Source organism: Oncorhynchus gorbuscha, linkage group LG14, assembly GCF_021184085.1.
Source record: "Oncorhynchus gorbuscha isolate QuinsamMale2020 ecotype Even-year linkage group LG14, OgorEven_v1.0, whole genome shotgun sequence".
Taxonomy (NCBI): Eukaryota; Metazoa; Chordata; class Actinopteri; order Salmoniformes; family Salmonidae; genus Oncorhynchus; species Oncorhynchus gorbuscha.
Window position 1 is genome coordinate 21245609 of NC_060186.1, and position 12444 is coordinate 21258052.

Here is a 12444-nt window from a genome sequence, read left to right on the forward strand (position 1 = left end):
AGGTCTTATCAAACACCTATTTTAATCCATGTTGTTCAGCAATGTGGTGTCCATTAGGTACCAGGAAAACAAGCTCACATAAATATCCTTTATGATTATAATTTTGGAGTGTTTGTCTTTTGCAAAGCGTTTTACTCAGTTAATGTTTCTATTGCATCTCTCTGTCTAAATGCTACATTTATAGTCTCTTCTGCTGCATAACACACAATCATCAATGTATGAAGTCACTACAGTAACTGAAGGTTATTACTGGAATCTATTTGCATGTGAGGCGGTCATTCAAATGTGTGCTCCAGGAAGACTGGAGGTGTTTCTATGATGGTGAAAACAAACAGTTCATGGCCTCTGCATGGTGAATAGACAACGCTCTATAGTGCCAAATACTGCTCTATACTAAGCATTTACTATATACTGTACAAATAATAACACATAACCACTCTGATAATTTTAATGTTTTTGACTCCAAATAAATCAACTCTTTGCTCAGTGCAACAAAGTAGGTGCAAAGTTAGGATACCAGAAATGCATACCATAGAAAACATGTATGTGAAAACTTGTTTTGGAGGTAACTTGTTTGATTGTTTGGCTAACCAGAGAGGACAGAAAGGCGATACAGCCCTGTCACACTGTTGATATCCCTCTCTGGCTGTGTCTCAGTCTCTGTTGCCCAACCCATCGAGAGAGCAGACAGACCCCAGGCCTGACTCACACTACACTATGAGGAAATAAGTCCTCAGGTTACCTTGATACACATTTCCTCCAACCCAGAGAGAGATTTCCCCTGATATGGATACAAACACAGCTCAATACTTCTCGCAACACCTACAGAAATGTTATCTTTCACACCAACATGTCCAGAGTATCAAATATCCTGGAACAAAGTTCCAGTAATGGGATAATTTTCAATATAAACATCACCCTCACTGTATTAGGTCTATTACTCTTTTAGAGATGAGTTGGGGCGAGGGGTGCTGGTGAAGTGGGGTTCATGTGTTCAAGTCTTAAGAAACATTTGTGAATCTCATTGACAGTACTTTATAAAGGTTATGTGTTGTGTGTGTGCCACCCAGGACATTTTATTGTAGTGTAATAACTTCATTATGTGCTTTATTACACTGGTCGGCCTTGTGTTTTGAATATACACATAGTTAGGCAGAGCATAGCTTAGGATGCACTGTTTCTAAACAGATCACACCTCGTCATATTCGATTCATAGCAGACCCATTTATTCTCTACAAAATCTACAGCAGGTAAGACTGACTTTTGATATATTTCAATGTTTATCAATTTTACCATGTTATTTGTGTAGTAACTAATCACATGCATTTTAATAAAAAGTTACAGTAACCTAAGGCCCACTTTTAATGTGGATTCATATTAAACATTTCATTTTTTTTAAACAGCCTTCTTGTTGAAACTAATAAGGAAAATATTGTAATGATAATATACATTAAATGTTAGTCTATTGATCTCTAAATGTGCATATTCAATTAATTAAAGTTTGTTTTATCAGAAAATAATATCAGACGTTGTTTACAGTACTGACTTTTTTTAATGATCAATCATGCAGCTCAGCTCTTGTAATGATGCAGGGGCCTGTAGTACTAGTACCTGATTCAATTAAACAACTCAAAGCCAAAGTGTGATAACCGTCAAATCCTAAATATGACACCTCTTTCTTCTCACGCAGGACACCATCCCATCACCTCTCCTCTGTCACTCCTGACCCTGCTGTCCCCATGGAGATGACCTCTCTCCTATTCCTACTCTGTGCAGGTATAGAATTCACTTGACCGAACCACAAAACAGTATGCAGTACGCACAATACGACAAACCACACTAACTTCTCCTCTTTCATTTGTTTTCTGTATCCATGTTTACATTTCACATAATTAAATAGTCTCTGTCCTCAGGTGTCTGCTGCACAGCCGCACTCAGCCGCCTCAAACAGTTCCATCTCATTGAAAGGAGTTTAAACTGGACAGAAGCACAAGACATCTGCCGGGAGAACTATACCGACCTCGTCACTTTGTACAATCGGGAGGAATCTGAGCAGCTGAAACAGTTAATGGCATCTCAATGCAGCTATAAAGCCTGGATAGGTCTCCATCGCACAGAGCACAGTCTGAAATGGTCCAATGGAGACACTGTTAATGACACTGCATGGTCACCACTTCCAAGCCCGTGCACAGAGCCAACGTGTGCAGCCATACTCAAAGATAATACAACATGGAAGAATTGTAAAGAGCAGAAATACTTCATGTGTTACAGAAAAGGTAAAACATTCCATATTACAAAACACATCAGATTTCGTGTTTCCTTGTACCTCAACAACATCCAATTCAAATGATTATAATTCTTCAACAATATCGAGATATAATTATTTTATATCAAACTACGTTGAGCAGAGTAAAATGTTAGTCCATTCTGTGTGCGCAGGGTCTGGTGATTCCTTCCTGATTGAACAGAACATGACCTGGTATGAGGCTCAGAGTTACTGCAGGGAGAACTACACTGACCTGGTCAGCATCAGGAACGAGGGACAGAAGGAGGAAGTGAAGAACAAAGGGATGAACAGCACCTCTTCTTACTGGATCGGCCTCCTGTATGATGACTGGGAGTGGTCTGATGGAGGGAGATCTGCCTACAGAGACTGGATGACCTATTCAAAAATAGAAGGCAATGCGGCTGTTTTTTTGGGAAAAACTATAACCGCTGCGCCAAAAGAAAATGATGAAGACTATACACTCTGCTCTAAAGGTAAGTTGTCAAAGAGGAACATAGTCAAACTGCTTCTAATTTGTATGAAAGGTTGTTACTCTATATTGATAGTAGCCTGGTCAAGGGGACTGAACGCTGCACTCCCTTTCTATTTCCTTCACTTGTCAAGTCAAACACAATGCAGGGCTATCATGCTATCATGCTGGTTCCACCAGACTATAATCATATATAACTATTACTGAAATTATTATGTGCCGGCTTATCTTTCCCCTAAAATCTGAGAGTTAAAATGGATGCTAAAACAAGTTAAAATGAACATGCTAAATATCTGGAATACCACATATCTTTCCGGATCAGTTCGCATCCACAATATTGGAGAAAGAAAGTCTTGGGAACAGGCTCTGGACTACTGCAAGAAGAACTACCATGGACTGCTGCGTATTGAGACCGAAGAAGACCTGGAGGTGATCAAGCAGAAGTTTAATGGGACTGATTTTACTGGTCCTGTGTGGGTGGGTCTGAGACAGAGCCGTCTCTTTGGGTTCTGGGTCTGGTCCAATGGGCTGCCAGTGGGGTGGAGTAACTGGGAGGGAGACAGACAGCCTGAACAGCCTCTGTCCAACCACTGTGGTGCCATGGCAATGGAGGAGGGATACAAGTGGAGTGATCAGGATTGTCTGTCCAATCGCTTTTTTATTTGTGAAGAAGAGTTGTAATACATTGCCCTCTTGTTAATTTAATTAACTGTCTTTACCATTTCTCACACTTTTGATTGAAATGTGTTTTTTTAGGTTATTGCTGATTGAGATCATCTTTGACAAAGATTTTTTTATGTTTAAGATTCCAGCATGCAATGAAATGTACAATATACCTTGTTATTGATATAACGTGTTATCAAAAATCTTTGAGTAAAATTGTGTGATATCTCAGATATTGTAAAAATGTAAATAAAAAAATATAGATCATTATGTCATGTTATTCAAATATTTTATTGACTTGTCATAATTCATTTGCCATTAAGCAAACTAGATTTACCCATGTCATCATTATTGTAACTATGGGTTACTGTAATTAAAACTCTAGATAGTCTAAACACAATTGTATTTAATTATTAGTATCATGCATGTTAACGATGACTAAGCAAATAAAAAGGATAATAAAGTAATATATTTGATATAATGGACATTGTAAACATACTCTCTTCTCCCAATTTCTGTTCTTACTTTACAAAAATAAACAAAACATAAGAGTTTTTTTGTCTTCTTTTAAACACACACAAACACAGTAGATGTTGCAACAAGATGTCAGTATGAGTAACTACCGGACATAACAGAGATGAGTGGATGCCGCCATCTTGTCTATTTCAAGTTCTCTCTCACTGATTAAGACAGGTGGGTGTCCATCCCCAAGTGTCCCATGTCAGGATGACAGACACCTGCCTCGATCAATGAGAGAAGACTTGAAATACAGTAGACACAGATGGCAGCGTACACATTGTTGGATTACTTCATGGAGCAAAAAAAATACATTTATTTTAATAATGGAGCTTTTTGTAAATTCAAACAGACCTCCTACAAGTGGACACAGACATTTTATGAGACTGCAGAATCAAATAACCTTCCAAACAGGGATCAACAGGCCCTTAGTAGGAAAGGGCATTTATACTGAATAACTAATATGGAACAATTTCAAAGATTTTACTGAGTTACAGTTCATATAAGGAAATCAGTCAATTTAAATAAATTCATTTGGCCCTAATCTATGGATTTCACATGACTGGGTAGGGGCACAGCCATAGCTGGGCCTTGGAGGACATAGGCCCTCCACTTGGCAGCCAGGCCAATCCACAAAGGAGCCAGACCCAGCCAATCAGAATGAATATTTTATTACAAACAGAAATACTCCTCAGCCCCCACCCTAAGACGCAGGTGAAGTTGGTGAAGAAGCTGCATGGAGGGGCTGACGTAGCTACACAAGGTCTGCGCTTGTGAGGCTGGTTGGACGTGCTGCCAAATTCTCTAAAATGACATTGGAAGCAGCTTATGGTAGAGAATTTAACATGCAAATCTCTGGCAACAACTCTGGTTGACATTCCTGTAGTCAGGATGTACAACCTGAGTGTGTACATGGCATAACTCATTTTCTATATAGATGGGTTGGCTGACAACATCAAGAATAAGATGCGTGTGCATTGATGAGCCAGAAGGCCATGTGGTGTTATGATTCTGAATGGTCAGATAGCTAGCAACAAAGCAAGAAGCTGCCTTGTGGCTCATTTCAGCTCATTGTATCTTATTGATACCATGTCTTGTTTTGAGGTGTTGACTCAGGTCATGTCTATTCTCCAGTGGCTACAATTTGATAGCTAGCTGAGCAACAACTGTAATGATGTATTTGAGAGACAAGTGCTCATTGCGCAAACTTCAATAAACATTTGGGGATGAAATATAGATGACCTGTTGTCAACAATCTAAACCAATCTTGTCTGTTTTGCAACATAGTTTTTTTTTTGCTAAACAACCAACCTGTCTATTAGATACAATAACTTTAAAGACATGCTCCGGTACTTTGATGGCTTTTTAATGCATTTTATAAACTTCCAGCTTTGGGCTGGATGTGTCTATGTGTAGTTTCATACATGCGTATTGAGCAGAATTATTTTCAATTTGCCACGAAATCTCTAGTTTGAAACACTTTTGTCTCATGAGTGCTAATTTCAGAACTACTGGCTAAAATTTATACAAAAGTCTCCAGAGCATCTCTTTAAGTCGCTTGGATAAAAGCCTCTGCCAAATTACTAACATGTAAAATGTATCTTCTAGGCAGAAGTGGAATGTTCTGTGAAATTAGCTGCGTGTCTTTAAATGAATTTAAAGCATTGATTAAGGATACTCTTAAGGGGAATGTGTTCGTTTCTGGTTGAGTGCTTGTTGTTGTAATATATTTGCCTGTGTTGGAGTACTAGCATATTTTTGCTGTGTTTTCTCTTTTAACAATGTGAACGGGGCACACTTATAAAAGAGAACCTGTTCTCAATGTGTTTTACACTGAATAAATAAAGGTAAAATTAAAATACATTTGAGAGGTGAGGTGAAGTCTAGAAAATTAAGGAAATCTATAGTTAATGGTCCTGTTAAGCCACTGTAAAGTAAGCATGATATATATGCATTATCAACACAGTATGTTGATATGTAGCAGACCAAGTTTTAGAATAATATTTCAACTACAGGATATACACACTAGACCCCTTCAGACTGGAGGATCAGATCCCAGAACAGATCCAGTCATTCTCTACACAGCCCATGGCATGTAAAATAGATATTGTACCAATTAATCTGAGAAACTGATAACACTGGACCAGTTTGTGAGGTTATTAAAGGCATGTAACCAGAACACAAAAGCTAGATTGGTAATTTCATTGACCCATCGTAGTATTGCTATGATATCATGTTTATGATGATAAAGTGAAGGAATTGCATTGAGTTAGAATTTTGGAATTGGAACTTTCAAAATGTAGGGTTGATTTTGATTTCTGAAATAATAACGGTCAATGTGTTGGATGTAAACTCCTGCATCTCACACCTCTATCCTCACTCAGGAAATCATCCAATCACCACTCCTCCCCTCCATCTCTCCTGACCCTGCTCTCACCATGGTGATGCCCCATCTCTTACTCCTACTCTGTACCTGTTAGGACTCAAACATCTGTATTTAACCACAACATACAGTAACCGTATGAACAACATATCAAACCATAAATAAACCTATCATGCTTCATTTGTTGGTCATATGCAAAGTTAACGTTTGTGTGATAAAATACATTCTATATTCAGGTGTCTGCTGCAGAGACACTCAGCCGCCTCAGACAGTTACAACTAATGTAAGGGTCAATCACCTAGACAGAAGCTGGGGACTACTGCCAAAGGCACTATCTGAGCAGCAATGGACAAATGAACTAAAAAGCTGATTAGAAGTGTCAATGTTATCGAAGCTAACTTTAACTTAAAAAGAGAATCCATACTTTGTATACAGACTAGATCAATGTGAGAAAATCTGGTGCTTCCCAGAATTAAAGGGGATTAAGGTGAAGATCTAGAGAAGTATGGTGAAAGATTATGGTTTAAGTGTGGCAATTAAACGTGTACATTGTGGGATCTCACATTTTGCAATGAAAAAAGCATGTGATCAAACAAAGCTTCTGACATCATTGATTACATTGTCATGTTTTGTCTTATATTGTCTTGTCATTATGCTTTCCCTTCTGTTCGTTTCCCCCTGCTGGTCTTATTAGATTCGTTCCCTTTTTCTATCCCTCTCTCTCCCCCTCCCTCTCTCTCCTCTCTCTATCGTTCCGTTCCTGCTCCATGCTGTTCCTCATTCTCCTAACTCACTCATTTAGTCTTTTCACACCTGTCCCCTATTTTGTCGTCTGATTAGAGTCCCTATTTCTCCCCTTGTTTTCCGCTTCTGTCCTTGTCGGATCCTTGTATGATGTTCGCTGTGCTGTGTCATTGTCTCGCCCTGTCGTGTCTTGTCTCCTTCAGATGCTGCGTGTGAGCAGGTGTCTGAGTCTGCTACGGTCGGTGCCTTCCCTAGGCAACCTGCAGTCAATGGTCGAGTCTCCAGTCTGTCCTCGTCACTACGAGTGGATTTAAGTTTTTTCATGTTTTGTTTTCTGCTTTGATTATCTAGGAGTATTGCTTTTATCCTTTACTGGAATAAAGACTCTGTTTTCGCCAAGTCGCTTTTGGGTGCTCATTCACCTGCATAACAGAAGGATCCGACCAAGAATGGACCCAGCGACTACGGATTCTCGTAACACTGCCGTCGAGATCCAGGGAGCTATGCTCGGCAGACACGAGCAGGAATTGTCTGCTGCTCGTCATGCCGTTGAGACCCTGGCCGCTCAGGTTTCCGACCTCTCTGGACAGTTCCAGAGTCTTCGTCTCGTGCCACCAGCTACTTCCTGGTCTGCCGAGTCTCCGGAACCTAGGGTTAATAACCCACCTTGTTACTCCGGGCAGCCCACTGAGTGCCGCTCCTTTCTCACCCAGTGTGATATTGTGTTCTCTCTCCAACCCAACACATACTCAAGAGAGAGAGAGCTCGGGTTGCTTACATCATATCACTCCTTACTGGCCGGGCTCGAGAGTGGGGCACAGCTATCTGGGAGGCAAGGGCTGATTGTTCTAACAATTACCTGAACTTTAAAGAGGAGATGATACGGGTTTTTGATCGTTCAGTTTTTGGTAGGGAGGCTTCTAGGGCCCTGGCTTCCCTATGTCAAGGTGATCGATCCATAACGGATTACTCTATAGAGTTTCGCACTCTTGCTGCCTCTAGTGACTGGAACGAGCCGGCGCTGCTCGCTCGTTTTCTGGAGGGACTCCACGCAGAGGTTAAGGATGAGATTCTCTCCCGGGAGGTTCCTTCCAGTGTGGACTCTTTGATTGCACTCGCCATCCGCATAGAACGACGGGTAGATCTTCGTCACCGAGCTCGTGGAAGAGAGCTCGCGTTAACGGTGTTTCCCCTCTCCGTATCGCAACCATCTGCTTCCTCCGGCTCAGAGACTGAGCCCATGCAGCTGGGAGGTATTCGCATCTCGACTAAGGAGAGGGAACGGAGGATCACCAAACGCCTGTCGCCATCGGAACGCAACTATGATGTGGGTAACCGAGAACTGCTCGCCATCCGCTTAGCCGTAGGCGAATGGCGACAGTGGTTTTGTCGTTTGGACTGACCATAAGAACCTTGAGTACATCTGTTCTGCCAAACGACTTAATGCACGTCAAGCTCGTTGGGCGTTGTTTTTCGCTCGTTTCGAGTTTGTGATTTCTTATCGCCCGGGTAATAAGAACACCAAGCCTGATGCCTTATCCCGTCTCTTTAGTTCTTCCGTGGCTTCTACTGATCCCGAGGGGATTTTTCCTTATGGGCGTGTTGTCGGGTTGACAGTCTGGGGAATTGAGAGACAGGTTAAGCAAGCACTCACTCACACTGCGTCGCCGAGCGCTTGTCCTAGTAACCTTCTTTTCGTTCCTGTTTCTACTCGTCTGGCTGTTCTTCAGTGGGCTCACTCTGCCAAGTTAGCTGGCCATCCCGGCGTTCGAGGTACTCTTGCTTCTATTCGCCAGCGCTTTTGGTGGCCTACTCAGGAGCGTGACACGCGGCGTTTCGTGGCTGCTTGTTCGGACTGCGCGCAGACTAAGTCAGGTAACTCTCCTCCTGCCGGTCGTCTCAGACCGCTTCCCATTCCTTCTCGACCATGGTCTCACATCGCCTTAGACTTCATTACTGGTCTGCCTTCGTCTGCGGGGAAGACTGTGATTCTTATGGTTGTCGATAGGTTCTCTAAGGCGGCACATTTCATTCCCCTCGCTAAGCTTCCTTCCGCTAAGGAGACGGCACAAATCATCATCGAGAATGTGTTCAGAATTCATGGCCTCCCGTTAGACGCCGTTTCAGACAGAGGTCCGCAATTCACGTCACAGTTTTGGAGGGAGTTCTGTCGTTTGATTGGTGCTTCCGTCAGTCTCTCTTCCGGTTTTCATCCCCAGTCTAACGGTCAAGCAGAAAGGGCCAATCAGATGATTGGTCGCATACTACGCAGCCTTTCTTTTAGAAACCCTGCGTCTTGGGCAGAACAGCTCCCCTGGGCAGAATACGCTCACAACTCGCTTCCTTCGTCTGCTACCGGGCTATCTCCGTTTCAGAGTAGTCTGGGTTACCAGCCTCCTCTGTTCTCGTCCCAGCTCGCCGAGTCCAGCGTTCCCTCCGCTCAGGCGTTTGTCCAACGTTGTGAGCGCACCTGGAGGAGGGTGAGGTCTGCACTTTGCCGTTACAGGGCGCAGACTGTGAGAGCCGCCAATAAACGTAGGATTAAGAGTCCTAGGTATTGTCGCGGCCAGAGAGTGTGGCTTTCCACTCGTAACCTTCCCCTTACGACAGCTTCTCGTAAGTTGACTCCGCGGTTCGTTGGTCCGTTCCGTGTCTCCCAGGTCGTCAATCCTGTCGCTGTGCGACTGCTTCTTCCGCGACATCTTCGTCGCGTCCATCCTGTCTTCCATGTCTCCTGTGTCAAGCCCTTTCTTCGCACCCCGTTCGTCTCCCCCCGTCCTTGTCGAGGGCGCACCTATTTACAAGGTACGTAGGATCATGGACATGCGTTCTCGGGGACGTGGTCATCAGTACCTAGTGGATTGAGAGGGGTACGGTCCTGAGGAAAGGAGTTGGGTTCCATCTTTGGACGTGCTGGACCGTTCGCTGATCGATGATTTCCTCCGTTGCCGCCAGGTTTCCTCCTCGAGTGCGCCAGGAGGCACTCGGTGAGTGGGGGGGGTACTGTCATGTATTGTCTTATATTGTCTTGTCATTATGCTTTCCCTTCTGTTCGTTTCCCCCTGCTGGTCTTATTAGGTTCGTTCCCTTTTTCTATCCCTCTCTCTCCCCCTCCCTCTCTCTCCTCTCTCTATCGTTCCGTTCCTGCTCCCAGCTGTTCCTCATTATCCTAACTCACTCATTTAGTCTTTTCACACCTGTCCCCTATTTTGTCGTCTGATTAGAGTCCCTATTTCTCCCCTTGTTTTCCGCTTCTGTCCTTGTCGGATCCTTGTATGATGTTCGCTGTGCTGTGTCATTGTCTCGCCCTGTCGTGTCTTGTCTCCTTCAGATGCTGCGTGTGACCAGGTGTCTGAGTCTGCTACGGTCGGTGCCTTCCCTAGGCAACCTGCAGTCAATGGTCGAGTCTCCAGTCTGTCCTCGTCACTACGAGTGGATTTAAGTTTTTTCATGTTTTGTTTTCTGCTTTGATTGTCTAGGAGTATTGCTTTTATCCTTTACTGGAATAAAGACTCTGTTTTCGCCAAGTCGCTTTTGGGTCCTCATTCACCTGCATAACATACATAGACACTTGAGGAGCTCATACTCTTGTGTAAGTCTCACAAAAGCTACAAAAGTGTCCGTGCTAAACTTGAGTATGTGATGACAATATAACACGAACCAGAACTAAATTTACTCTCAAGGGTGGCCTAAGATCTAATTGAAAGCCAAGCCCCCACTAAGCAACACCTCCAGTCTTCTGATCTGACCCGGTGGGTCATAGCTCAATAACCCAGCATTAATACCCCAACAACCCAAATAGAGACCCAACTAGCAGGGTCAAAATAACCCAATGTGTGTTCTATCCAATATTTACCCTAATTGCGTTGTTTTAAACCCGGCAGATCTTATAGTCTGGTATGAGGCTCAGAGTTACTGCAGCGAGGAGTAGACTGACCTGGCCAGCATCAGGAACGATGGACAGAAGGAGGTGGTGAAGAAGAGAGGGATGACAATCTCCACTCCTGTCCGCTTGCTGTATGAGGACTGGGAGTGGTCTGATGGATGGAGATATGCCTATAGAAACTGGTTACTGAAACCAAGTGATGACAAACCCTGTGTAAAATGAATTACTAATAGCTATTGAGGGTGCAAACCAAGGAGATTCATTATGCTATGAGGGTGAGTGAAAGTCCAAATAGAAAAGTCCAACAATGAGTACGATACAGGATAACTTTACGGTAGTCATAATAAGTGTTATGCAGGTGAGTGAGGACCCAAAAGCGACTTAACAGAAACTGAGTTTATTAAAGTCCAAACAGGGAAAACATAATCCTCAATCTTAACAGGAGATGTCCAAACAGGGAAAACATAAATCCTCTAGTTGTTGAGGAGAATTGCAGGACAAGCGGCAACAGACTGCAGGTCCCTTGGGGTAGGCGCGGGCCGTAGCAGACAGAGACACCTGCTCACACGCAGCATTTGATGAAAAGGCAAAACACGACAGGACGGAACAAGGGCAAAGCAAACAAGAATCCGACAAGGACAGAGGCAGAAACCGAGAGAGAAATAGAGACCTAATCAGAGGGCAAAATAGGGGACAGGTGTGAGAGAGTAAACGAGGTCGTTAGGAGAATGAGGAACAGCTGGGAGCAGGAACGGAACGATAGAGAGAGAGAGATAGAGAGAGAGAAAGAAACCTAATACGACCAGCAGGGGGAAACGAAGAGAAGAGAAAGCAAAGGGACAAGACATGACAATACAATACATGACAATAAGTGTAAAATTGCTTTACGAAAGGTTTTTAATTATTTCAGCCAATATTTCAACACAGTTCGGTAAAGACAGAGAGATTAAGATGGTTCATAATGCATCGTTGACATGTATCAGTGCAAGGGTTATAAAACTTAAGATATTTAAAAAAAAGAACCCTTTATTTTTCTCTTATGAATTGAACTCCTTCAGACTACTTTGAGGAGGTCCAAGTTTGTGGAGCAGAAGCTGAGGGCAGCTTGTCTCCGTGGTCCCGCATCGCTGGGTCTGAGACGGAGATGTCCATTTGGATTCTGGGTCTGGACCGATGGACAGACACTGGGATGGAGATGATCAGGACTGTCTTTCCATGCGTTATTTTATCTGTGAGGAGTGATACATTTCCCCCCTTTTCATTCCCTTCTGTCAATCACTACCATTCTACACATTTTGATCAACATGTTGTATTTAGGCAATTGCTGATGGTGAAAAATATTTCCAATGTTTTTTCAAATTTTTCCAGCTTTTTCTTTTTTTTACCTCAGTAGGATACATGATGTCAATTGTTTCTCTTTACTCCATTTCTGTTCTTACATCACATAAATAAACAAAACAGTCTTTTTAAGATACACAAACACTGTAATAATGGCA

The 12444-nt window shown here is 42.9% G+C and overlaps 1 protein-coding gene and 1 long non-coding RNA gene across 2 annotated transcripts; both read left to right on the forward strand.

Annotated features, from left to right (window-relative positions):
• Nucleotides 1-1098: 1098 nt before the first annotated feature.
• On the forward strand, nt 1099-2266 carry LOC123995834. The gene is made up of 3 exons (XR_006831899.1): nt 1099-1250; nt 1691-1776; nt 1914-2266. It is a non-coding gene; the product is annotated as an uncharacterized LOC123995834 (long non-coding RNA).
• A 142-nt stretch (nt 2267-2408) lies between these two features.
• LOC123995833 (snaclec 7-like) lies at nt 2409-3970 on the forward strand. The gene is made up of 2 exons (XM_046299516.1): nt 2409-2760; nt 3079-3970. The coding sequence occupies exons 1-2, from the start codon at nt 2415-2417 to the stop codon at nt 3435-3437; spliced, it is 705 nt and encodes a 234-aa protein (XP_046155472.1). The 5' UTR covers nt 2409-2414; the 3' UTR covers nt 3438-3970.
• The last annotated feature ends 8474 nt before the right edge of the window (nt 3971-12444 follow it).